The 25751-nt window shown below is 38.0% G+C and overlaps 1 protein-coding gene across 1 annotated transcript in view; it reads right to left on the reverse strand.

Moving 5' to 3' along the window:
* The window catches only part of LEMD3 (LEM domain containing 3), an 84802-nt gene that overhangs the window by 46882 nt on the left and 12169 nt on the right, over positions 1-25751 (reverse strand). Inside the window, exon 2 of the mRNA XM_036761177.1 lies at positions 3260-3297. Within this exon, the coding sequence (XP_036617072.1) occupies positions 3260-3297 (38 nt within the window). The remainder of the gene's footprint in view (positions 1-3259; positions 3298-25751) is intronic.

The raw sequence follows: 25751 nt of genomic DNA on the forward strand, positions 1-25751 counted from the left end.
CTAAGAATACATGCAGCACAAAGATAAGTTACAGATCAGCATGGGCAGTAAGTCTTAACACCAGGAGTCTCTGAGGATGAAATCACAGGTCCGGGCCAGATGTGTGTATGGTAGAGGAGTTCGGGATGGTAAGTAAGCGTTTAAAAAAGAAGCTGATCATAGAGATGACCTCAATGAGGACAGGGCCACGCAAGGCAACCTCACCCCTTTTCTGAGGTGACTACTAGACTGGCAGGTGAGGGGAGTACAATAGCACATATCTAGATTCTGGCGAAGCGTTTAACAAATAATCTCATGCTATCCACATAAACAAAACAGACATGGATTGGATAACAGTAGCTAAGTGGATTCTGGAATGGCTGAACATCCAGGTACAGAGTTGTTAGTAGGTCTATATAAAACATAGGAGAGGTACACTAGAGTACCCTAGGGATTTATTCTTGGTTCTCTGTTACTTTACACTAGGCTTGCACAATTTACGGCCCTCAGGCCACTTGCCAGCACACCAAAGGATTGCAGGTGCCTGTGAAAAAATGTAGAGGAAAGCATCCCTCGTATGGAGAGGAAATTCTTTGGTGTGCCACAAGCTGTGCAGGCCTGCTTAACATTTTTATAAATAACTTGGATAAAAACATATTTGGCTTGATCATTAAGCTTGTAGATAACATAAGGCTGCGAAGAACGGCTGTAACTTCAGGTGACAAGAAGGACCCAAAAAGATCTTGCAAGTTACAATGATAAGCTGAATTTAATAAGATGAAAATGTAATACGGAGAAATGTCAAGTTCTACATGTGTTTAAATGATCGACTTCACAAATACTAGAAGAGAATGAGATATGGCGGGATAGTTTCTTTGAATTTAATATGCCTCAAAAGTGTAATACAGCAGAAAAAAAAAAGTAACTTAGGCTGGATTAAAGGATAAAAATAAAATGTTTAGAACAAAGCAGATGGTGATCAAACTGTGTCTTCTGCCCTGATCATGCATCTAAACTATGATGTTTCATTCAAGCAGGCTACTATAGTCTAAGAAGGATATTAACACTGGAGAATGTCAGCTCCAAAAAGTTGAAAAGCTGAAAGTCCACAGGGTTACTGTCCAATATCTCATTTGGTCAGCAAATCCCTTAGTACCAAAGTATATTTAACTTCTGGAGGTAGGGAACAGAGGGAACCTAAATCACAGGATAGTATTATGAATCTGGGGGAGACTACATACTGTGTAGACAAAGGGGCCTCATCAGAATGACAATGGGTGGCCCTGATAAACCCAAGTTCAGTGACGTTTTGCAGTGGAGCTAATGAGTTACTTTTCAATGCTTTATGTTTCTGTTTGTTCAAGGACTCCCAATAGTCCTTAGCATCTTAGGGATATTCTGTAGGTGAAACAACCATTGTCTCATGCCTAATAGCCATTAGTTTACATTAAGCGCCTGTGAGGGAGCTGGAGACCTATTACTCACATCTGAAGAAACCTATGATTTATTGTGGAGATTTTCCTCAATTGACTCCAGGTGGGGACAAAGAGCCAGACAGAAGCAAGTCCTCTTGGTTCAGGTCCTCTAAGACTGAACTTGGCCTAAGTGATACCTTGGAAAGGAGCCTTGGACATAAGCTTATTACACATTCTCCTTCATTCATTTTCTGGCCCAGCCAAACTTGCTGATTTTTGCATATGACATTCCAACTCCCTTTTTTTTGAGCTTTGCACAGCCTGCTCTCCCACCCCACCCCCATACCTCTGCCTCTTACAATCTCTAGCTTACTTCACACCTCAGTTCATGTGCCACCTTAGACAGGAGACCTTTCCTGATCTGTTCAACTGCAACTGTCTTCTCCCTCAAACTACCTTGTATTTATTTTGTACACATGTTGCATTTAACTTATATGTGTACCTATCACTTCACCCAAGAGATGTAAGCACCTTAAGGACAGATACTTCTTTATCTTTGCACGCCTATTGCCCAGAGGAAAGGACTTAAGACCATGCCATGCGAGAAATCATTTGAAGAAGACTGATATCTTTAGCTTGGAGAAAAAGCTTGAGGGAAAAGATATGATACCCATCTTCAAGTACCTCTCACACAGAAAAGGAACTGTTTCTACTTATCTCCACAGGGGAAAACCAGCAGTGATGGGTGGAATCTGCAGAGGCAGATTGTGCTTGATGCACAGCAAATCTACGGATCCAAGCTATCCAAGCTGCATCATTGGAAGATCTCCCAAATGTAGGCTGAATGATGACTTAATAGGACATTATATAGAGGATTTCTAATTAGGTACAAGTAGGACTAGACAACCTCAGAGGTCCCAGCACAGATTCTATAAAATAGACATTATTTAATGTATATGACAACTAGCAGTACACGAAGGCATACAACATTATAGTGTACAGACAGTGATGTACTAACTTGACAACAGACAATAATGAGTGATAGCGGCTACAGGGTGCCTCAAGCCTACATCCTTACTTTGTTGGCTTAGGATTCTATAACTCCAAGGCCTTCCAGAGACACTTAGGAAGGATAATAGGGTACTCATTATGTCCAGGACAGCAATATCAATATTTTTTGTGCCATAATGAGGGGGGTAACATGCTTCCAATAAACTGGGTCCCACGCCATGGGTAAAGTAAAAGTTTTATTTAATTACTGGCAAAAGCTATTTATTGTATTGTCAGCCTCAGTCTTATGTGTCTGATAATAAAAAAAAAAAGTCAAAAATGACAACTCACTACAAAGCCATATGATAAGAATTTAGATGGTAAATTCTTACATAATGATAAACACAGTAAAAGTTGGGAGTGATATTACTATCAAAAGACATTGGTCAATTTCTAGTCTCAGATTCAGACCAAAACTTTAAATTATGCACCTGTGCAGCAATGTCTATATACACATAAAATGCCAAATCTTTCTTGTCAACATCTGGTAAGGAGCACAGTATAGTACTATGACAATTTTAATTATCTGAAATTAAGTTATCACTTCTATTTAAAAGTGAGTTATCCTAGGATCAGAATTATTCTGCTTCTTGGTAGTAACTGGATGTGATTTAACTGAACCTGAGGTACTCATGGACCAAAACAAACTGAGGTTCTCATGAAAATATTCCACATAAATTTATCAGAACAGCCCATAGATAAATCTTAGAACAACGATATGGGTTAGACTAGATGGCTGCTGAGGTCCTTTCAACTTCCAAATTCTGTAACAGATATCCTAAAATATATAGTTATTACCGTCGATCTTTACTTACTTGTATCTTTTCAAATGTTTCATCAAAGGGACTTTTTACTATTGAAGAAAAGAAAAAAGAAAAGAAATATTAGTTAACATCTAGGAACAATTAAATATTCTACAACAAGGCATTAGAAATTCATATGTTAATTCAAAAACTGAACATTAAAAATATGAAAAAATACAAATGGGTAGCAAACTATTTGAAGTAACTTTTATACTTAACATATTTTCAATTAATACAACTTCTCCAAATCATGACTCTTTCCCCTCTCCTACCTCATTCAGATTCTATTTTCATAAAATTCCATAAACTGAATCTTCTAAGATAGCTAGTATATGGTTTAACTTAATCTTTGCAACAAACTCTATCAAATGTCTTTATTTTCTCTAGTCTATTTTTCTAGATCTGAAAACTCACGCTTCCTAACTGGGATAGAAAATACTGTCTTTTGATTGACCTAAGGGAAATGATGACCCTGGAGGTGCAGTTAAGTAGTCACAAAAGTTTCTGACAAGGGCTATTCCTTTGGGGGGGGGGGGAAATCAGTGATTCTGAGAAATAATTTCCCCTAGAAAATTCATCATACCTTACAGACACTTAATACTGAATAAAATGAAATTTTATGTCTTAGATGCATACCAAAAAGTCAAATTAATTGACCTTTACAGACCAAACAAACCAAGGGAATGAAATATTTTGACAGTCTCCCTTCATGCTATGGCATCCATGAATGATTTACCACCCTGCAAGCATGTGCTAAAATCACTTTCTCCCTCCTAACCCTGCTCCCCCACCTCTCCATCTGACTTTTGAGACTACTAATAGCAGTTTGTAGTCTAATGTCATGAAGTATTTATGTGTATATGTGGTTAGGAAGAAGGTACTTCTACTGCTTTATCAAAGGCTGACATTTGGAGTCAAGAAATGACTCTAAATGCACGCACTTCTGCTTTTTTAAACCTAGAAAAACTTGTTTCTGAGGAAATTTTTCTAGCCTAAATGTATTACATCTAAGCTTAGATTCAGACTATGTTTTCTTACAAAATCTACAAGATACATAAAGTTAAAACATTTACTTTGAATTTTGACTTTTAGTGATTAAAAAAGGTTTCTTAATCATCACTTAAGATTTTCTCAGCAATTCTGAGGAGTGACAAAACATGTACCACATGGCAACTGAAAATTCAAACAGCTCAGGACATTTAGTAATAGTATACTACAAGAAAGAAACTGAAGAAATACGAATATGGCTCCAGGCAAATAAGATTCTACAATCTTTCTTTGGTTTTATCTTATGTGAAAATATTTAAATTTTTTAAACAACTTCATCCCACCAAATTTGAGCTCAAATAAGTGAATGAGCCCTTAATCAGTGATACCATCATCTTCCTTTCCATGTTAAAGTTTTATTTTAAATTAAAACTGGAACTGCCATACAAATTAAGAACTGCTTGCTTCTAAGACAATAGTTTAACAGGGTGGATGGAGAAAAGGGTAGGAAAAAAGTATATTCCCTTTCTACCTAAAGTCATTCTAATACAGCAACCAGGATTATAAATTTAGTAGCTCTATTAAAGGTTACTTCTCTAAACCAGAGATGCCTACCTGGAGATAAAATTATTTGTGGTTTACAAGGTCCAACTAGTTTAGAAAAAGACAATTAACTGTTCATTCTGAAGTAAATTAAAATTATTTGTGGTTTACAAGGTCCAACTAGTTTAGAAAAAGACAATTAACTGTTCATTCTGAAGTAAATTAGGAGCTATCTGGAGGTCCCTAATTTTTTTTTATTTTTCAGAAGAGAATTTGAAAGGAAATGCTCACGAAATATAAAAGCATAAGGATGTTTGTGAATATGGAATCAAAAGGTTTTAGAAATCGAATTTTGGAAATCCTAACAAAACTTAAAGTAATCACAGCACAATTTATAAAAAACTCTTTATGTCATTAATTCATTTTAGTTCTACCATACGTAGAGTGCACCGTGGCCAAATTAAACTGTTAACTCATCTTTCTCTCTCTCTCTCTCTCTCTCTCACACACACACACACACACACACACACACACACCCCATTTTTATCGAAGCAATGTTTTCTCAGAATTCCCTGTAAGAAGGGGGAAAATGCTATTTTTCTCTGGGTGGGAAAGGAGGGGAGGAAAAATCCACATTTCTATGACTTCAAAACTCCTAGAGACTGCCATATCTATGTTTCTATGGCTACTAGAAGTAGGAATTGTAGCTTTCCTCATATCATATGAATCCTTTACCTAATTTGTGCTTTGGTGGATAAAATTTGCTAAAACCAACCAAGATGGCTGCCTCTCCCTTCGCCCAAAGCAAACTTTATAGCTAAGCATCTACGTGAACCCAGACAGTCTTATGGCACCTGGCATCACAGATAAGCCCTTGCATATTCCCCTTGTAAGCCAACTTTGAATTAGGCAAAGTTTCAATTTCATTCTTCTCAATCAATTACCACACTCAAAGATCCCAAAGTATAGATCTGGAAGCAGGGGTAGCAAACAACATTTTCTCCCTTCTTGGCAACTCTGAAAAGGAGGGAGGATCTCTAAACACGGGCCAGATATCAGACTTTTGCTACACAAAAAGGGAAAGCCGTTTTGGAGCTCCTACATATTGCCACAATTACGGGAGCTGCTGCACCACTGTCCCAATTCATAGACACATTTGGAGGCCATTAGCATGCCACTCCTGTGTCCAATGGGCTGTAAATAAGATCCTTTAACGAACCTCCTTTGCATACTGGGTTAGCACATAATTACTCATTTGGAAAAATATTTGTCATCAGGAATTGAAACAGGGAAGATCACATCTCCTTTTTCTAATTCCTTAAGAAGCCCTCATTGTAAGTGCTACAGTGAATGGATTTAGCTTACCTCCTCCTACTCTTACGCTTTTTCTAGGAAAAGGGGAAAATTTGGTTTTTTTTTTCCTCGGGGAGGAGGGAAAAAAAACACCACAGTTTCATGACTTCAAAAGTAGAAAGAAATAGAGAAAAAAAGAACATGGTCACTATTAATAACCTCCAGTTGTATCTGCATGCTCTAACTCCTCTCCTCTCTCTCTCCACCAGGACGATGAGCTTTGCTTCTTATGCTTCCCTCTTTTTAACTCTCCCTTTAGGATCCATCCCTCCCAGCCTCTGATCCTTCTCATGCTCTCCCTATTGAGTTTAAATGTATATCTACACCAAAATGTATGTGCTTGTGTGCATTCCTTTGCACACAAGGAATTGCATTCCTTCCTTTGCAAGGTTCAGATAAGAGTGCATGAAAGGGCTGTTCAGTCCACTCCCTTCTTCCATGTTTGTAGACTCTTCTCCTAGTATACCCTAATTTTGCAAAATAATAAGGTTTTACCCTTTATTCATTTCTTTTCTAATATATTCCTTCTCCTTCCCATTTCTTTCCTCATTTAAAACCAACAAAAGAACAAAACTACAACTAGGCCTTCTCTGTCAACTCCCTCTATGACCCTTAAAGACAATGGAACTCTGAAGGAACATTAGGTCTCCTCTCTCAGGATGTAAGGACTCCATCGTTGCTCAGTCCCTTCTCTAAATCTCTGCATTTCAAAGTTTCTACCAAGCTCTGGGCTTCTCATCACCAATGCTTAAAAGTTTTTATTTTATTAAAAAGTCAATTTTCTCCTCTGTAAGATTATACTCATTTTTGCAGTGTAAATTACTGTTGCCTTTTGGAATGATGTCTGCCTACTATATAGCCTTGCATGTACCTAACTGTGATTTCTTCATTCTTGAAGTCTTTCTTGATGCTCAAGGTATTTTTTTTCTTTGATTTGGAAGTGCACAGTACCTGAGTTCCCACATTTTGCACTCTAGACTTATGGATGGAGTATCTTCCTCCGGACCTCCGTGCGGAACTCCTGTACCTAGGGCAACAGCTATGCAGAGAGGCCTCTAACAATAATGGCTGTGGTTCAGAACATTCTTTAAGGTATAAGCTTCTTTTTGCATCTTTGCTGCATAAATATCAAAATTCCCAGTTTCTAGAAAAGGGGGAAAATCTGGGTTTTTTTTTTCCTCTGGGAGGAGGAAAGGAGGGAAAAAAACACCAGTTTCATGACTTTAAAATTCCTAGAAATTTTAGCCACCTGTGCACAAATTAGGTGAAGTATTTACCTGATATTTGGAAGAAAGATACAATTCCTACTTTTTTTTTGCAGCGGGGAAGGTAGGGCAATTAGGGTTAAGTGACTTGCCCAAGGTCACACAGCTAGTAAGTGTGTCAAGTATCTGAGGCTGGATTTGAATTGAGATCCTCCTGACTCCAGGGCCAGTGCTCTCCTCACTGCGCCAACTTGCTACCCCCTACAATTCCTACTTCTAACAGCTACATAAACATGTACCCATTTGACAAAACAAAAAAAAAATTATAACCAATCTTTTATACAACCAATAACAGGTCTGATCTAGAAATAAAGGTGAGCAAGGTAATACATTTCCTGGTCTCTTTGCAAAATTTTTTCCCCCATTTGTTCTTTGAATATTCTCTTTTCCTTCCATATGGTTTATATCTTGTTGCCTTTTTCAGCATGCACTTGACAGATATTAAATAATTGTAACCGAGTATGAATTTGCAACCAAATATTGAGTTTTAGTCACATTTATAGGCTTTCACAGACGTGAGTCAACTGCAAGATTCACCACTGAAGACTGCTGTAATCATGCCATTTCTGTTCATCCATATCTCTGAAGTCTCAGCAAAATGCTTCTGTATTTTTTTTTTTTGCTACTTCCACAAGGCTAATACTGTTCTAAATGAAGCAAAGAAACAAAAATCTGGATGAGAACGAAGGGGTACTAGAGAAGGGAAGGGAAGGAAAATGAAAGGGGAAAAAAGGTGGAGCACACAATGATGATCTGCTATGCTGGAAACCATGTTTGATTCCTACAAGTCTACTATTATCAAGATGCTACCTCAAACTGGGCATCCCAAAAGTCTTAGTGCAGGCTTAGAGTAGGTTTAAGCCATGGAAGCTTGCCCACACTGAATGACATTAACTATGTTTGAAAATGAAAAGTTAACCTAGAGCTGCAAAAAGAATTTGAAAGAAAAACCAACAATAGCGGAAGACTGGGACGGCCCACTAAAGGGGTATACCTAATGGCAGAAAAAACACACTTCAAAAGTAAAGAAAACATTTCATTAAATTTTCTCTAGAATGTATTTCTTCCCTTTTCAAAGTCTGATTTTTTTTAACCTGATTACAAACTTTACTATGTAAGTAATTTAGTTCTTTGTTTTAAAACAGTATTGTGGTGAAATTTAAAAGAGATTAGTTGAATGTGCTAAGTAATTTTTTGCAAAGTAGACCCTAATTTTCAGAGACATACTGGTATGTCTTCCTTTTTTTGTTAACTAAATAACTTTTTTTAAAGTATGGGAGAGGCAGTGTTCTATGGTGGATGGATCAGGAGCTGGCCTCCGAGACTGAGAAAGATCTGGGTCCAGTCACTTAATTTTTCTCAACCACTCTCAGAGACTTTAACTGCAGAACAGCAATGGGACTGCATAGATAAGAGAGAACTTCCTCAATGAAGCTCACCACTCAAAAGGAAACACAGGTCTGGAAGAAATATATACATTTTTTTAAACTTGAAAGATGAATAACACCATTTTTATGAAAATTTTTATAAGAATTAAAGAAACTAAAATGAGAAAAAAAAAACCAACCCACATGCTTTATGCCCACTTAACTTGGAATTCCAGTCCCAAACTGTGGGTTTAACTTCAGCCTACCTGATAATTTCTCTCTCTTTGCTCTCTCCAAATTTAGTGTTCTTCTTCACCCCTCTACCTCAGGATCTTCAGCAATCTGGTACTGCTTTTGCTTGTGTGGGCTGCTGTATCATCTCTCTTTAGTTCTTTTTCCCCAATTTTACATTTGTATTTTCTTTCCTCCCTTAATCTGTAATTGTTGCTTAATGCTATACTGTCCTTGAGATACTTATCTTCAAAAAACCATTCTAAGTGGCAATAAATCCAAATATTCCAATATGAAGAGTTTGGGGGGGGGGGGATGAGTTTGTAAACAAACATGTTGTTAGTGATTTTTATCACATGGGCAATGTGCTGTTAACTAACCTATTTTATGAAAAAAGAATACAGATTCGTTGATAGGTACTTGAAACTGATAGACAATAGGAATTCAGATTTCACTTAAAACTATTCTTTCAGAACAAATCTTAAAATAAGTCACACTTCTGTATTGATATAAAGCCTCCAGTATAAAACTGCTAATGTTTTTAAAAATCTTTTAGCATTTTTAGCTGTGAGTTAGATAAATTACTTTACATTAACATAAATTCTCCTTGCTGCTAAGCTTACTGCTGTTGGGATGCCTGCTTATATTTATACTTTTGTTTCTAGTCTTTATATACAACATCTTCTAGATACAACTTCATTGATAAGTACTCGAAACTGATTTACAGCAGGAATCCAGATTTCATTTATAACTATTCTTTCAGAATAGACCTTGTTGCAAAAATTCAGCACCTGTTGAATATCTAGATTAGACATGATATGGCAGCTAGAATTATACATAAGAAGCTTATTTTTTATAAGTTAACAATGGGCAAATCCCTGCACAGTACTATAAAAACAAATCTCAGATCTCAAATTATCCCTTATAATTCAACAAATTGTACTGAAACTGGAAAATAATCCTTGACGAAACTGTTGACCACCATCACCTGGACACAACATTGAACCACAAAAATTTGAGAACAACATTTTGAATACATGTTGTCATACCAAATACTCATAATCTCCAAGAAATGTGGAATGAAAAGCTTTCAAAACAGAGATCTAGTGGAAAAAATCAAAACCATGTGGGAATAAGATGAGGCACATAGCATCCTTCTTGTCCTGTCTGCTACTCAAGTTGTAATGAGGATGCTTTCATCAACCTTACATTCCAATACTCTTATCCAATCACACACACACACACACAAATTATTTATCCAATTGTATGATAATACAAAGCACATTAAATATTTAAAAAATAACAGGCTAAGTGACTTGTCCCAGGACTACTTCATTCAAATTCCATCAAAAAAGATGAGAACAAGACACATACGCACATGCAAACTCATGGGCGTAAAGAATGAGATGAGGAATTAAATGATCCAAGTGTTTTATGGCTTAAAAAAGAGCTTTACATTTCATGAAACAACTAGTACAATTATCAGCTTCATTTTAGAGAAATGAAGGCAGAGTGACTTGTTTAAGGGAATGCAAACAAGTGACATAAGGAAAATTCTGAAAGATCTTATGACTCAGAACCCATTGCTCTTTCCAGACACACTTGGTGGACAATGGGCAGAAATTACTCAAATTCACTAGGAGGCTAAAGCATTATTCAACCAGAAAGAAAGAAAAAACTTTTAAAATGTTTATAGTATGATAAATGAGACCTAATGATACTGGCATCAAATTCGTACATTTTGGGATACTAAAGTAGCTATGTATGGATAGCTTTTTTATCCCCAAAATCTACAAAAAGTACTAGCTCATCTATTCCAGAAAAGAATGTTGTTTTTTTTTAAAAACTACACTTTTCTTCTCATCCATCAATACACTTAAGATACACACACACAGAGTTACATACTTTATATACTATAAATGTTTAATGTTTAATGACTAATCAGTCAATATCACTGTTTATTCCTACTCCTCCAATCCACCTCAGTTCTTCTAGAATACAAATTTCAGGGAGGTTAAAAAAAAAGAAAGGGGAGATGCTGACAAGGGGGAAGTAAGTGATTAAGTAAGAAATAACAACTCTATTTTAAACCACAAAGCTCTTTGCCATTCTGCTGGAGTTACATGGCTTAAAATAAAAACTAATGGTAAGTAGGACTAGTCAATAAAATTCTGCTCCACTGAAGTAAGAACAGGTAAGCAGTGGCATAAGCTATAGCTTACAAACCCGCCCTGGGTAGCTCTACTTTAGATCTCTATAACAAATCAATATATTGAAGGCCATTACAAAAGGCATAAAAAAACTAGTAGTTCACTTGCCAGTGCACTCTAAGGATTTGTATAGATAAGATTACAAAAAGCTTCTTAAAAAAATAAATTTAAATAAGTAGATACTCAAGTGTTCATGGCTAGGTCATGCCAAAATAAAAATGATGACACTATCTAAATTAATTTACAGATTTAGTGCTATAGCAAACTACTAAGGGAATCCTTCATAGGGCTGGACAAATATTTTTTTTCAAAATCACTGAAGGGAAAAAATATTAAGGAAACAATGAAAAAAGGAAAAAGTATTTCAAGCAGGCATTTCACTTCAGATCTTTATTATAAAACAGTAATCACCACCACCATTTGGTCCTAGTTTAAAAACACGCTGAAACATACTAGGTTCAAGGAAAAATCAGAAAGAGCTCAAATCCAACAAATCCAAAAACTTAAATTACCTAGATAACTCTCCGACAAGAAGTACTGAGAAAAAATGTAAAACAGTTTGGCAGAAATTAGCTTGAAGCCAACATCTTATATTCCATAATACTCAAAGTGGTTATGTAAATATATGAATATTAATGGTTATAACATTAAAAAAGAGAGAGAAGAAAACCAGATCAAGAGTCTTTCACAACTACACCTAAGTGATGAATTCCTAGACAAATCAGAAAGAAGCAATCACAAGGGGTAAAATAAATCACTTAAATTACATAAGATGAAGGTAGAGCCAAGATGGCAGAATAGCAGGAGTGAGCTTTCCCTCTCCCCGCTCCCCCCAAAAAAGACCTAGAAAATCTACCAGACAGAATCTAGATGCAGAATCTAAGAAAAACTCACAATAAATTATTTTTCCAGCTCAAGTCACTACATGGGTCCGGAGAGAACTGCCCAGAGCACAGGGCAAGAGGAGGTCCCAGACTCATACTAGGACACCATTACAGGAGAAGATACCAACAAGCAGTTTTGTTGCCCACTCTCCAGTTCCAGGTCACAAATCCAAGCCAAACTGAGGAGATCTGTGTCAGGGGTGGCATTCTGGGGGTGTGGAGTGCTAGAAGGCCCCAAAAAGTTTACTGAGAAGGAGCAAGTTCAGAAGCAAGCAGCAGTGGTGTGGCTCAGACCCCAACAGTACAAACAGATCTCAGTTCTTGCTCCTAGGTCAGAGTGAAGTAGTCAGAGGAAGGAATCCTAGGCCTAAGGGAAGCCTGAAGTTCTGTCACTCTGATCCAGGAAAGTTTCCCAGATGGCGGATTGATAATGAATGGCTGAATCCAGCAGCAGTCCACTGTTGCTCAGACCCAAACCCAGGCCAGGAATTTACTGAACTCAAACAAGGGGAGCAGTAATTAGACTTTGTCATGGTTCTTCAACCTGAGGTATCCCTGAGACTCTAGAATAATTCACACTCAATACCCCAAGAAAGAAGCGGTTGGACCAACCCAGACCTTCCCTCCCAAAGTACACAAAGCCCATCCCTAACATGAAGTACAAAGTCAGGAAGTAGGCTGGAAAAATGAACAAAAACATAGAGCGCCTTTATAGTGACAGATGCTGAAAACAAACCCAAAAGAGAATGACTCCAAAACACTTGTAAATGAAGTCTTAAAGAAAAACACAATTTAAGTCTTAAAGAAAAGCAGAACATCCTGGAAAAGATGAAGAGTTCAAAAGAGTGTTGTTTTTTTTTTTAATTATCAATGAAATGAGAATGCTAGAGGCAAAAAGTGAAAGAAAAAAAATGAGAGCTAGAGAAGAAAGAACTGAAAAGGGAATTAACAGCTTGTCAACGTCAAAATAAAGTGAAAAGACTGAAAAAAATGAAGAAATGTTTATATTTCATAATAAAAACAAGTGACATGGAAAACAGATCAAGGAGAAAAAAAATTAATAATCATCAAACTACATTAATGCCATGAGGCATGGAGGCCATTAGGTGGCACAGATAGGTCTTCCTGACAATGCACAATATTCTAAGTTCAAATCCAGCCTCAGACACTTACTAGTTGTGTGACCCAGGGCAAGTCACTTTGCACCTCAGGTACCTCAACTGTAAAACAGAGATGATAATAGCACCCACCTCATAGGCTGTCATGAGGCTCAAGTGAGATATCTGTTAAATGCTTAGCAGAGAGCCTGGCACACAGGGGCACCTATAAATACTTATTCTCTCCCATCCTTTTCCCCATGACCAAAAAAAGAGCCTAGAAATCATATTTCGAGAATTGAAACTGCATCTTAGACCTCTTAGAACCAGAGGGTCAAGAATAGAAAGAATCTACCAGTCACCTCCAGAAAGAAACATCAAAATGAAAACTCCCATGAACAAAATATCCAAAATTCAGAGCTTCTAGGTAAAGAAAAATACTCGCAAGCAGACAAAAAGAAAGAATTCAAGTACCTACAATCCAGTCAGGATCACACAGAATTTGCCAGCCATCACTATAAAGGAACAGAGAACAGGTGCTCCAGAAGGCAAAGGACATAGGTTTACAACCAAAAAAATAACTTACCCAGCAAAAATGGGTATAATCCTATGGGGGGGAAAATGGATCTTTAATGAAACAGAGGACTTTCAAGCATTCCAGACAGTGGCAAGATATTTCTGAGTGATATAGATGAGGAACAGGGAAGAAAGCTTTCTGCAAACAGCCTCAATTTTTTTTTCGGTGAAATATGAGGCAAGGTTCTCAATTGAGAGGGTGGGAGGAAGGGGACCTGTGGGAGATTCGAGGAGATGAAAAGGTTTGGAAATGCTGCTATGGTATGTGGGATAATGAAGCCATTAGGGAGGTGAAAAAGGATTAATTGCCTTTCCACCTTAAGGGCTTGGTTTTGATTACCTAACAAACTTGTGGTGGACCTAGTCAGCACAGTTTTGCGAATTTCTCCAGGCTCCTTCAACAGCAGCTAACTATGATGAAGACAGTGGATGGTGGGAGTAATCCAAGGCTAGGGTTTGGTAGAGCAAGATCTTCAACAGAGAAAGGGACGCAAGAAAAAAGAAGAATTTAGGGTAGAAATATTTTGTGCTTTAATATTTGAAAAATTATTTCTTCACAACAGCCCTATCAGTTATAAAGATGGACATATTGATGAATGATCTGTTAGTACAGCTGTGAATTGGTATTATTCTGGAAAGTAATTTAGAAATATATTAAGAAAATGTCTAAATAGTCTCTACCCCATGACCCAGAAAATCCCACCAGGGATTAATACCCCCAGGAGTCCATGAAAAAAGATCCCATATAAACTTCTGTTTAGTAGCCCCTTCCTCCTTTTCCAAATTTCTTCCATTTTACTCCCCTCTAAGCATTGTACGCTGGACTCCTTGCAGAACTCTGATCATGATAATTCGCTTGCCATCTTAATGTGTTTGCCCTGGATGTCTCCCATGCCAGCAATACTCTGCCCCTTATCTCTACCTCTGGCTTTCTTCCAGGCTCAGTTCACCTTCCGGCAGAGGGTGGGGGGTTGGAGGTGTATTATTCTTCTTGCTGTTAGTGACTTTCCCTCTCATGTTACCTTCCATCTACTCTGAATGTTTTGTATGTGCCCATTTATTTACATGTTGTCTCCCCACTAGAAGGCACAACTCGACTGTACATTCTTTGAGAGCAGAGGCTATTTTTGCCTTTCTTTGTAGTCCCAGAACTTAGCAAAATGTCTGGCACATAATATGTCCTTAAAAAATACTTGCTGGGGGAGGAAGAGCCAAACCAGGTGAACTCTCCCAACATTCCCCTCCAAAGAACTTTAAAATAACTCCTCCAATCAAATTTTGACATGGCAGAGCCAACAAAAGGTCAAAGGGAGACATTTTTCCAGCCTAAGACAACTCAGGAGGATTGCAGGAAAGCTCTATAACATTGGGGTGGGCAAAGGCCCAAAGCACAGCAGCAACACCAGAGGTGGGTTTTGGAGGCAGCTTCTTGAAAAGCAGCAGCTGCAGCAGCAACTTAGGGGCCCTCAGCCCAGAGAGGGTAAAAGAAGGGTCAAACAACTGGTCAGAAAGAGATTACAGGTGACCCTTTGCTGGCACTGGGTGCTGCTGGCACTGACAACTTTACTGCCCACACACTATTCTGGGTCATTCCAGGGCAGAGAAGAGCACTTGTGGTGGGACACAAGGGAGCAGGGGCCCTGGTCAGAGTTCCAAGGCAGAAAGGAGTTCTAGTATTTGCAGCTGCAGGGGACCAAGGCTCCTTCCTAGATAAAGAACAGAGCCCACGAGAGCAGTGACCATAACTCTTCCTGGATCATATCACTTTGAAAGCACCAAAAACTTGCAGACCCCCAAGTATTGTCTCTGAAAATAGGAGCACAAAAAAGCCTGAATCTTGGGACAGTACCTCCCCACCCTCAGGTGACCAGAGCCCAACTTTAATATAAAGTTCAAAGTCAAGAAACAGGTTGGAAAAATGAACAAACAAAAAAAGAATCTGACCATAAAAAGACACTATGGTCAAAGGGAAGACCAAGACAAATTCAGAAAAATGTAAAAGCAGTTACCAAAAAGAAAGCCTCAAAGAAAAAGTTTATTTGGACCCAAGCCTAACAAGAACTCCTAGAAGAATTAAAGTGATAATAGTGTTAAAATTGGGAAAAGAAATAAGAGTGATGTAAGAAAATTATGAAAAAAGAATTAACAGCTTGATAAAAGAAACACACACACACACACACACACACACACACGACTGAAGAAAATAACACCTTAAAAAACAGAATTGGCCAAATGGCAAAAGAGGCACACAAATTCACTGAAGAAAAGAACTTCTTAAGAAAGCAGAATAGGCCAAATGGAAAAAGGGTACAAAGGTTCACTGAAGAAAATAGTTCCTTAAAAATCAGAACTGGGCAAGTGGAAGCTAATGACTCCATGAGTCACCAAGAAACAATAAAACAAAGTCAAAAGAATGAAAAGATAGAAGAAAATGTAAAATATCTCATTAGAAAAACAAATGACCTGAAAAATAGATCCAGGAGACATAATTTAATAATGACTGGACTATCAGAAAGCCATGACCGAAAAAAGAACAGATCCACAGATCACCTCCTGAAAGAGATCTCAATATGAAAATTCCCAGGAATATTACACACCAAATTCCAGAAGGAAAAAATATTGCAAACAGCTAGAAAGAAACAATTCAAATATCATGGAGCCACAGTCAGGATCACAAAATATTTAACAGCTTCCACATTAAAAGACTGGAGGGCTTGGAATAATATATTCCAGAAAACAAAGGACCTAAGATGACAACCAAGAATAATCTACCCAGCAAAACTGAGTATAATCCTTCAGGGGAAAAAATGACATTTAATAAAATAGAGGACTTTCAAGCATTTCTTAGGAAAAGATCAGAGCTGAATAGAAAATGTGACTTCCAAATACAAGATTCAAGAGAAGCATAAAAAAGTAAACAAGAAAGAGAAAACATATGGTATTCAATAAACTGTTTACACTCTACATAGGAAAATGATACTTGTAACACCTAAGAACTTTCTCATTATTAGGGAAGTTGGGAGTATATACTGACAGAGGACATGCATGTGAGTCAGGAGTACATTAAGATGGGCTCCTAAAAAAACAATGAAGGAGTGAGAAAGAGGGATGCACTGAGAGAAGGAGGAAGGGAAAGGAAATCGGGCAAATTTTCTCACATAAAGGAAAAGCTTTTATGGTGAAGTGAAAAAATTGGGGGGGGGGGAGCCATACTGAATCTCATTCTCATCCGAAATTGATTCAAGGAAAGAAGAAAATATAAACACACTCAGGTGGGGATAGAAACCTCTTACTCAATCAGGAGATAGGCAGGAAAAGAAATAAGTGATATGGGGCAGAGGGGAAATGATAAGGGTTAGAGGACGCAGTTGTCGGAAGCAAGACAGAGTTTTGAAAAAGGACATGACAAAAAGAGAGAAGGGCAAACAGAGGGAAATGTGGTGGATGGAAATGCACAGTTAGTTATCATAACTGTAAATGAGATGACCGCTAACCCACAGAATGGAAGCAGATAGAATGAACTAGAAACCAGAATCCAACAATATGTCATATAAAAGGCACACACACTGGGACCGAAAGACGAAATGAAGAGGTAGAGCAAGAGTCTATTATGCTTCAGCTGAAGTGAAGAGGACAGGCGTGGCAATCATGATTTCAAATAAAGCAAAAGCAAAAACAGATCTAAAAAGAAAGGTAGCATAGACAATGAATATCAAAAAATTTTACAGCAAGTTTCCCTGATAAAGGCCTCATTTCTCAAATATATAGGGAACTGAGTCAAATTTACAAAAATAGGAGCCATTCCCCAATTCATATGAATAGGAAGTTTTCAAAGAAGAAATCAAAGCTATCTGAAGTAATACAAAAAATTGGTCTAAGTCACTTTTGATTAAAGAAAGGCAAATTAAAAAAACTCTAAGAGACCACCTCACACCTATCAGAAATGATAAGTGCTGGAGGGAATGAAGGAAAAAGAGCTACATTTATACATCATTGATGGAGTAGTGGATTAGTCCAACTATTCTGGAGAATAATCTGGAACTATGCCCAAGGGCCTATAAAACTTTGGCCCAGCAACATCACTAATAGATTGGTACCCCGAAAAGGTCAAAGAAAAAGGAAAAGGACCTATATGTACAAAAATATTTATAGCAGCTATTTTGCAGTGGCAAAGAATTGGAAACTGAGGAGCATTCGTCAATTGGGGAATGGCTAAACAAGTTATGGCATCTGATTATGATGGAGTATTATTGTGCTATAATAGTGAAGAGGAGGAGTTTCAGAAAAAAACAAAGCAAGACCTGTACACAGTACCAGCAATGCAGTAATGATGATATGAACGACTTGGTTACTGATCAATACAGTGATCTAAGACAATTCCAAGGGACTTATATTGAGAAAATGCTATCCACCTCCAGAGAGAGAAATGATGAACTCTGAGTGCAGTTTAGAGTGCAAAATTTTCTTGGGGTTTTTTTTGCTCTGTGGGGGGGAGGGGGGAGCGGGGGCGGCGCACGGCAGCTAATATGGAAATATGGTTTTCATGATTTCACATGTATAACTGATAATATTGCTTGCCTTCTCAATGGAGGAGACATGTGGGAGGGAGAGAATCAAAATTTAAAAAGAACGTTGAAAATAAATGAAAAGACAAACAAAAACACTTGATGACTTCTGGCTAACCATAGAAGAGATGTGAGAAGGTACTCACCATTTCTTTGCAGAGGGGAGAAACTACGCATGTAGAATAGTACATACAATGTTAAACTTTTTCAATATGCTCATTTCACTGACATGCAGGCTCTTGTCTCTATCAGATATTTTGAAGTAGACATCATGTAGACATCCAAAACTGAAATCATTATCTTTTCCCCAAAACCCTACCTACTTTAAATCTATTACTGTTCAGGTTAAGACCATCCTCCCAGGAACCCCAGGCTCAAAACCTGGGTGTTATCCTCAACTCCTCATTATCACTCTCCCACCCCCACCCCCTACCTCAGCCCCCATTGCTAATCTGCTTGCAAAATCCTGTCAATTTCATCTTCATAACATTAGTCAAATATGCCCCCTTCTCTCCCCTGACACTGCCATCACCTTGGTTCAGGGCTTTAACTCAAGCATGGACTACTGCAACAGATGGCTGGTTGTTGATTTGCCTGCCACAAGTCTCTCTCCATTCCAGTCCAACCTCATTTCAGTTGTCCAAGGGATCTTCCCAAAGTTTGGGTCTGACAGTGTCACGTTTCTTACTCAATAACCTCCAGTGACTCCCCGTCAATTCCAGCATCAATTATAAAATTCTCCAGCTTTCAAAGCCTTTTACAACCTCTCCCTTCCCCACACCACCCCCCACCTTTCTAGTCTTCTTACACCCTACTCTCCACTACACACATGTGATGTTGATCTCTAGGTTGCTTTGAAAACAAGTCATTTCCATCTCTTGGCTCCTGGCATTGTCAATGGCTGTTCCTCATGCATGTAATGCTCTCCTGCATCTCCACCTCCTTCCTTCTCTCATTTCCTTCAATTGCCAACTGAAATCCCACCTTCTATATAGAAATTTTTCCCAATCCCTGTCAATTCCAGTGCTTTTCATTTATTATTTCCCATCTAATCTGTATGTAGCTTGTCCGTATACTGTTTACACACTGTCTCCCCCCATTAGATTGTGAGTTCCTTGAGGGCAGAAATCTGCCCTCAATCTTTGCTCTTTCTTTGTATCTCCAATGCTTAGCACAGTGCCTGGCACATACTAGGCCCTTAATAAAGGTTCACTGGCAGACAGACTCATTTGTCCCAGAGAGAACACACTGTACCATCCTAAGAGTTAAATAAAAGTATTTTGAAGTTTCATTTCTGATTTCCTGACTTAACATGCTAAAAATGCAGCTTAGAGGAGCAACTGTAAATTACAGAAGGCAGATTTCAGCCTAACACAAGGAAGAACTCTGCAACAATTAACACTTTCAGGAAACATAACTGGCTATTTTGGGAGACAGTTCCCTATCAGTGGAACTATTCAAGCAAAGGCAAACAGTTAGAAGCAACTGTTTATCAGGAATGTTTACAGAAGAAACACTGCTTAAGAGATAAAGGAAAAACTACCGAATCTATAAGGTCCCTTCCAAATATTCTATAATCCTACATAACACCCTGTAAATCTGAATTTTTGTTTAAAAAAAATGTGATAATGTATATGGCATTAAATTCTATAAATATGACCAAAAGAGTCAGTGTAATTTTTAACTCCATCTCCAAAGGAATTAAAAGTATCTTAAAGATGTGGAAGAAGCAATACTATATATCTAAAAATTCTGCTAGAAAAAAAAAATACTTTCTTTTTAGGCTATATAAATTAACATAAGATTGAATCATACTAGTGATATCTTTCTTAGTAAGAAGTATGGCACAGATCAACTGGAGTATGGCTAAAAAAGCTGTGATACATGAATGAAATATCATTGTGCTGTTAAAAAAAAAATGTGACTACAACAAGAATTCAGAGAAGCAAGGGAAAATTTAGATGAACTGTTTCATGCCAGGAGACTATAGCAATGTCAATGGAAAGGCTAAAAAAACTAAACGAAATGCTATGTAATTAAGAGCAAGCCTGTCCTCAAAGAAGAGGTGAGAAAATGCACCTTCCTCCCTCCTTGCAGAGGTGGGAGACTATGGGTACAAAACATTGCACATACTATAGGACTTACAGATCTAGAGATGGAAGAGACCTCAAAAGGCTATCTAATCCAACTACTTCCTTTTACAGATAAAGAAACTGAGATCTACATAATGACTTTCTCAAGGTTAACAAGGGCCCCATTTTGCTCCTGTGGCAAAATCCAAACCTAGGTTCTTCAATGCTCCTTTGCAACCTGTACAACCTGTGCTCTTTCTTCTGTGTCAGACTGATATGCTGATTAATTTTGCTGAACTGTTTCTCTTCCTTTCTCCTTTTCTGCTACATGAGATGGCTCCTGGGGTAAGGAATGAGGGAAAGAAATATATGATATCTAAAAAAATATATCAATTTAGTTTTTTTTTAAAAGATTGGTGGCATATAGGATATAAATATTTAAAGCTAGAAAAGAACTTAAGAGACTAGATGTCCTAATGCCTTCTTTTACACATGCAAGAACTGAAGACCAGAGAGATTCAAAAAACTACATAAATTATATTGGAATGTCAACATAAAACCATAAAAACTATTTTAATCAGTCTTTGCTTGAAAACATAATTGAATGACAATATTTTAGGATATTAAAAGACTGACTACACAAACTAAAAATGAAGGAGATGCTAATTTAGAAGCCATTGAAAAGCAGTCAACATTAGAAGAGCTACAAGAAGACAGGCAAACTGATGTACTATTGGTGAAACTATGATTAGACTAACCATTCTGCAAAATAATTTGTAATTACGATAAAAAAGTGACTAGTATGTCCATACCCTTTGACCCAAGTGTCTTGCTGTTGAACATATATCCCCCCTAAAAGACATAAAGGTGAGTTGCACAAATAAGAAAATATTCACAGAAATACTTTCTATGGTAGCAAATAATTGAGACAAGCAGATTCCCATCAGGTAGGGAGCAGCCAAACAAATGATAGTACATGAATATACTACACCATAAAAAAGGACAAATATGATGAATCAGAGAAACAAGGAAAGATTTACATTAACTGGAGAAGCATGAAATAATCAGGATCTGTAAAACAATATACACAATGAACAATTAAAGTATAAAGAAGAAAATAGAGATTTTTAAAAGTAAAGGAAAAGGATTTTTAAAAAAGTAAATGAAAAGAATAAAATGAGGGGAGGGAGGTGGAAGGAACAAGCATTAATTCAATACCTACTAAGCGCCAGGCACTTTCAGTCCTTTACAGATATTATCTTGCTTGAAACTGAAGTTTGTGTAATTACAAAGGCTAAGCTTGGCCCCACCTCTTTCCTTTCATGAAAGAGGTGGGATAGTACAAACAATAGTAGTATGTTGTATATGCTGTCAAACACAAATGCATTGGCTGGTTTTTTGCTGAAATTTTAAAAAAAAAAACACCTAAGGGAAGGCACACTGAATTGGGGAGAAGGGTATTTAGAAATGAATGCGATGTAAAACCAAAAGGCATCAATAAAAATTTTACAAAGCTTGAAAAACATAAATAGTTCACTGAATTTGCAGAATGCTCATTTGCTATTAAATGAACATAAAGAAGTTGAGTATAACAAGTTTTCTAAAGCAACAGAGGGGGAAAAAACCCCTCCTTTCCCCCCCAAAAGCCTAACATTCTGACTCCAGAAAACTATAAAAAGTGTTATCTTTAATCCTTGGTAGGGGAAGGAAAAGTAGAAGGAGACACAGACACACCAGGGCTTGGCAGCTTGGAGCACATGCCACCCTAGGCCAGTGTTCTAGAATTCTGGTAAGAAAGAAAAGTCTGGTAACAAGGCAACCCTTTCTAGGGAGGAGATGATGTTGAAAGGCCCTCCTAGTTCTTAAAGCCACAAATCAACGAACCATTTATGTTCACTTGCTTCTTAAAGCACATTCTTAAATGAGAGATGCTTATCTCCTAATAAAAAGTGATACCATGTTTCTTTATCGCTATTTCTCTCCGAAGTAATAAGTACATTCCTTGATGATGAAGCACACATAAAGTGCCAAGTTGGTTCAGAACATAGCAGTTTGGGGGCTGACACTTCATCAAAGCATGATTTTTGAAAACAAGGTAATTTTCACCACTGATGTCCACATGGTCAACCTCAAGCTCTACTCTACATATCCACATTTTGCATTAATAAACTATGTATAACAATGACTTTATGCTTCCACTCATCCAGGTATATACAACTTTGGAGTCAATCTTAATTCCTTAAATCTCCCTCACCCAAAAGAACCAATTTGTTGCCAAGTCTTTTCAATTCTACCTATCTCCTTCATTATCTCCTTCCTTTTGTTGATCACTAAGCTAACACAGAACCTCATGCTTGTCATCAAGACTGGAGGGGTTTGCTAACTAACTGCTCTCCTCACCTCAAGTTTTTCCTTTCAAAGAAGTATTCCTAAAGCATTGGCCTGACCATGTCACTCCTCTGCTCCATAAACTCGAGTGGCTCCCTATTGCCTCTAGAATGGAACATAATTTCCTCTGTATAGCATGTAAAGTCCTTCACAACCTGACTAGAGCCCATCTTTACAGTCTTAAACATCATTACTTGTTACCGCCTCTATGGTAGCCTTCTTGCTAGTCCTCATTTGTGATAATCCATCTCCCATGTTCACAGCTGGAAGGCACGCTTCTGCCTCTTAGAATTCCTAGTTTCCTTAAAAGCTCAGGCCAAACTGAAGGATAGACTACTGGAAACTAAATAATCGAATTCTAAAGAATGAGTGGGTCAAACAACAAATCGTAGAAACAATCAATAACTTCATCCAAGAGAATGACAATAATGAGACAACACACCAAACTCAGGGGACACAGTCAGAGCAGTTCTTGGGGAAATGTTATTTCTCTAAATGCTTACATGAATATAATAAAGCAATCAATGACCTGCGCATGCAACTGAAAAAGCCAGAAAAAGAACAAATTAAAAATGCCCAATTAAATACCAAATTAGAAATTCTGAAAATCAAAGGAGAGATTAATAAAATTGAAAGTAAGAAAACTATTGAACTAATAAATAAATAAAACTAAGAGCTAGTTTTATGAAAAGCTGGAGCCAAGGGCCACAAGAGGGTTTTTCAAAAACTCTCAACTACTATTTACTGCCTCCTATGGCATAAGCAGTATCTTCTAGAGCCTGCCACATTCATTACCTGGTTATTTTTTTTCCTAGTGCCCTACTCTAAAAAAGGTGGGCTAAAAGATTTTCCTGAAGAGATTTTGAAACTGGTCCCCCAAACTTCAACGGCTGAGGGAACAGAGAAGACTCAAACCACTAACATGGGCTCCTGGTGGCTTGAGCACTAAAAAGTAAGCACGTAAAGAATAAGATCCTCCCTGACCTGCGGACCAGATGGCCAAGAGAGAAGGACCACTGCCCTCAAATGAATCAAAATTCGTATCCTTGATGAGTAACTCTTCCATGTCATGATGAAGTAAACCTCCTTTTATTACCTGACAGACAGTCTACAAACATCTCATTTGATTCCAATTCTGAACGAAAAGCATCAAACCAACCTGAAGTCTGGTCTGCAACATTCCCCCACCCTCATTAGCATGTACTTACACAGCACATGCTGACTGACTCTATGCCCTCTGACAGCAAGGACTGTTTCATTTTTGTCTTTGTACCTGTATCACCCAGCACACAGAACAGGCACCTAAACCTTTTACAATTTCTAAAGGGGTTATTTCACACATAACCTACCTCACACAAGAAAATAGAAAAAAAATTGTATTTTCTTTCATTTATATGGAAGAAGTTACAAGGAATACTAGTATTCCAGTAGAGTTCTAGTATGCCAGGATTTGTGTTCACCCAGCATCTACAACAGCAAACTTTGCATATTAGGTATTTGTGTGTGCTCCACAAGTGTTTGCTGAATGAGTAATATAAATGTCAACCATGCCCATTTCCACCAATCTTTAATCAATTTTCTTAATAATCCATTATTCCGGCTTCCAGGAGCCAAGATGGCGGCTGGAAAGCAGGGACTTGCTTAAGCTTTCCCCCAAATCCCTCCAAACACCTGTAAAAAATGGCTCTGAACAAATTCTAGAGATGCAGAACGCACAAAACAGCAGAGGGAAACAGGTCTCCACCCCAGGAGAGCCTGGATGGTTGCTAGGAAGGATCTATCACACAGAGCTGGGAGCAGAGCACAGACCAGACCAGGAGTCAGCCAGCCAGAACAAGGCTTAGGGCCATGAATCATTGAGCTGTGGCAGTTACCACACTTCTCAACCCATAAACACCAAAGAGCAGGTTAGTGGGAAACTGCGGGATCAAGGTGAGAGCAGTCTGACCCCATCCTTGAGGGATGCTTCCTTGAGCAGGAAGCTCCTGAGGCTGCTTCCAGAGCTCCAGTATCAGCTGCTTCCCTAGTCCCTGGCTCACACGGTGGGAGGAATCTAGCAGCAGATCAGAGCATGAGTGCAAGGAGCGCTTGGTGGGCACAGAGGCAGGTTCTCTTGTTGTGCCCTGCTCGGATCTGGATTGCAGACCTGGGTGGCTGTTCTTGGGGGAGGAGGAGCGCTGCTGTGACAGAGCCTGCCTTGACAGTGGAGAAGTAGCTCTGAAAAACAGCAGCACTTGGACCCTAGAGCTTGGGACAAAGTACTCTCTACTCTGCAAGCAGTCATACCCTGACAAAAAGCTCAAGGGTCAAGTAGTTGGCTGGGAACATGAACAGGCAGCGAAAACAAACTCAGACACAAACTCAAACTCAAACTCTAGATTCCTTTTTTGGTGACAAAGAAGATCAAAACATACAGCCAGAAAAAGTCAAAAACTCTAAGAGCCTACATCAAAAGCCTCCAAGAAAAATATGAATTGGTCTCAGGTCATGGAAGAGCTCAAAAAGGATTAGGAAAAGCAAGTAAGAGAAGTAGAGGAAAAATTGGGAAGAGAAATGAGAGTGATGCAAGAAAACCATGAAAAACAAGTCAATGACTTGCTAATGGAGACCCAAAAAATACTGAAGAAAATAACACCTTAAAGAATAGACTAACCCAAATGTCAAAAGAGCTCCAAAAAGCCAATGAGAAGAATGCCTTGAAAGGCAGAATTAGCCAAATGGAAAAAGAGGTCCAAAAAACCATTGAAGAAAATACCATCTTTAAAAATTAGGTTGGAGCAAGTGGAAGCTAGTGACTTTATGAGAAATCAAGATATTATAAAACAGAACCAAAGGAATGAAAAAATGGAAGACAATGTCAAATATCTCACTGGAAAAACCACTGACCTGGAAAATAGATCCAGGAGAGATCGCTTAAAAATTATTGGACTACCTGAAAGCCATGATCAAAAAAACAGCCTAGACAT

This window comes from Trichosurus vulpecula, chromosome 5 (assembly GCF_011100635.1).
Source record: "Trichosurus vulpecula isolate mTriVul1 chromosome 5, mTriVul1.pri, whole genome shotgun sequence".
NCBI lineage: Eukaryota > Metazoa > Chordata > Mammalia > Diprotodontia > Phalangeridae > Trichosurus > Trichosurus vulpecula.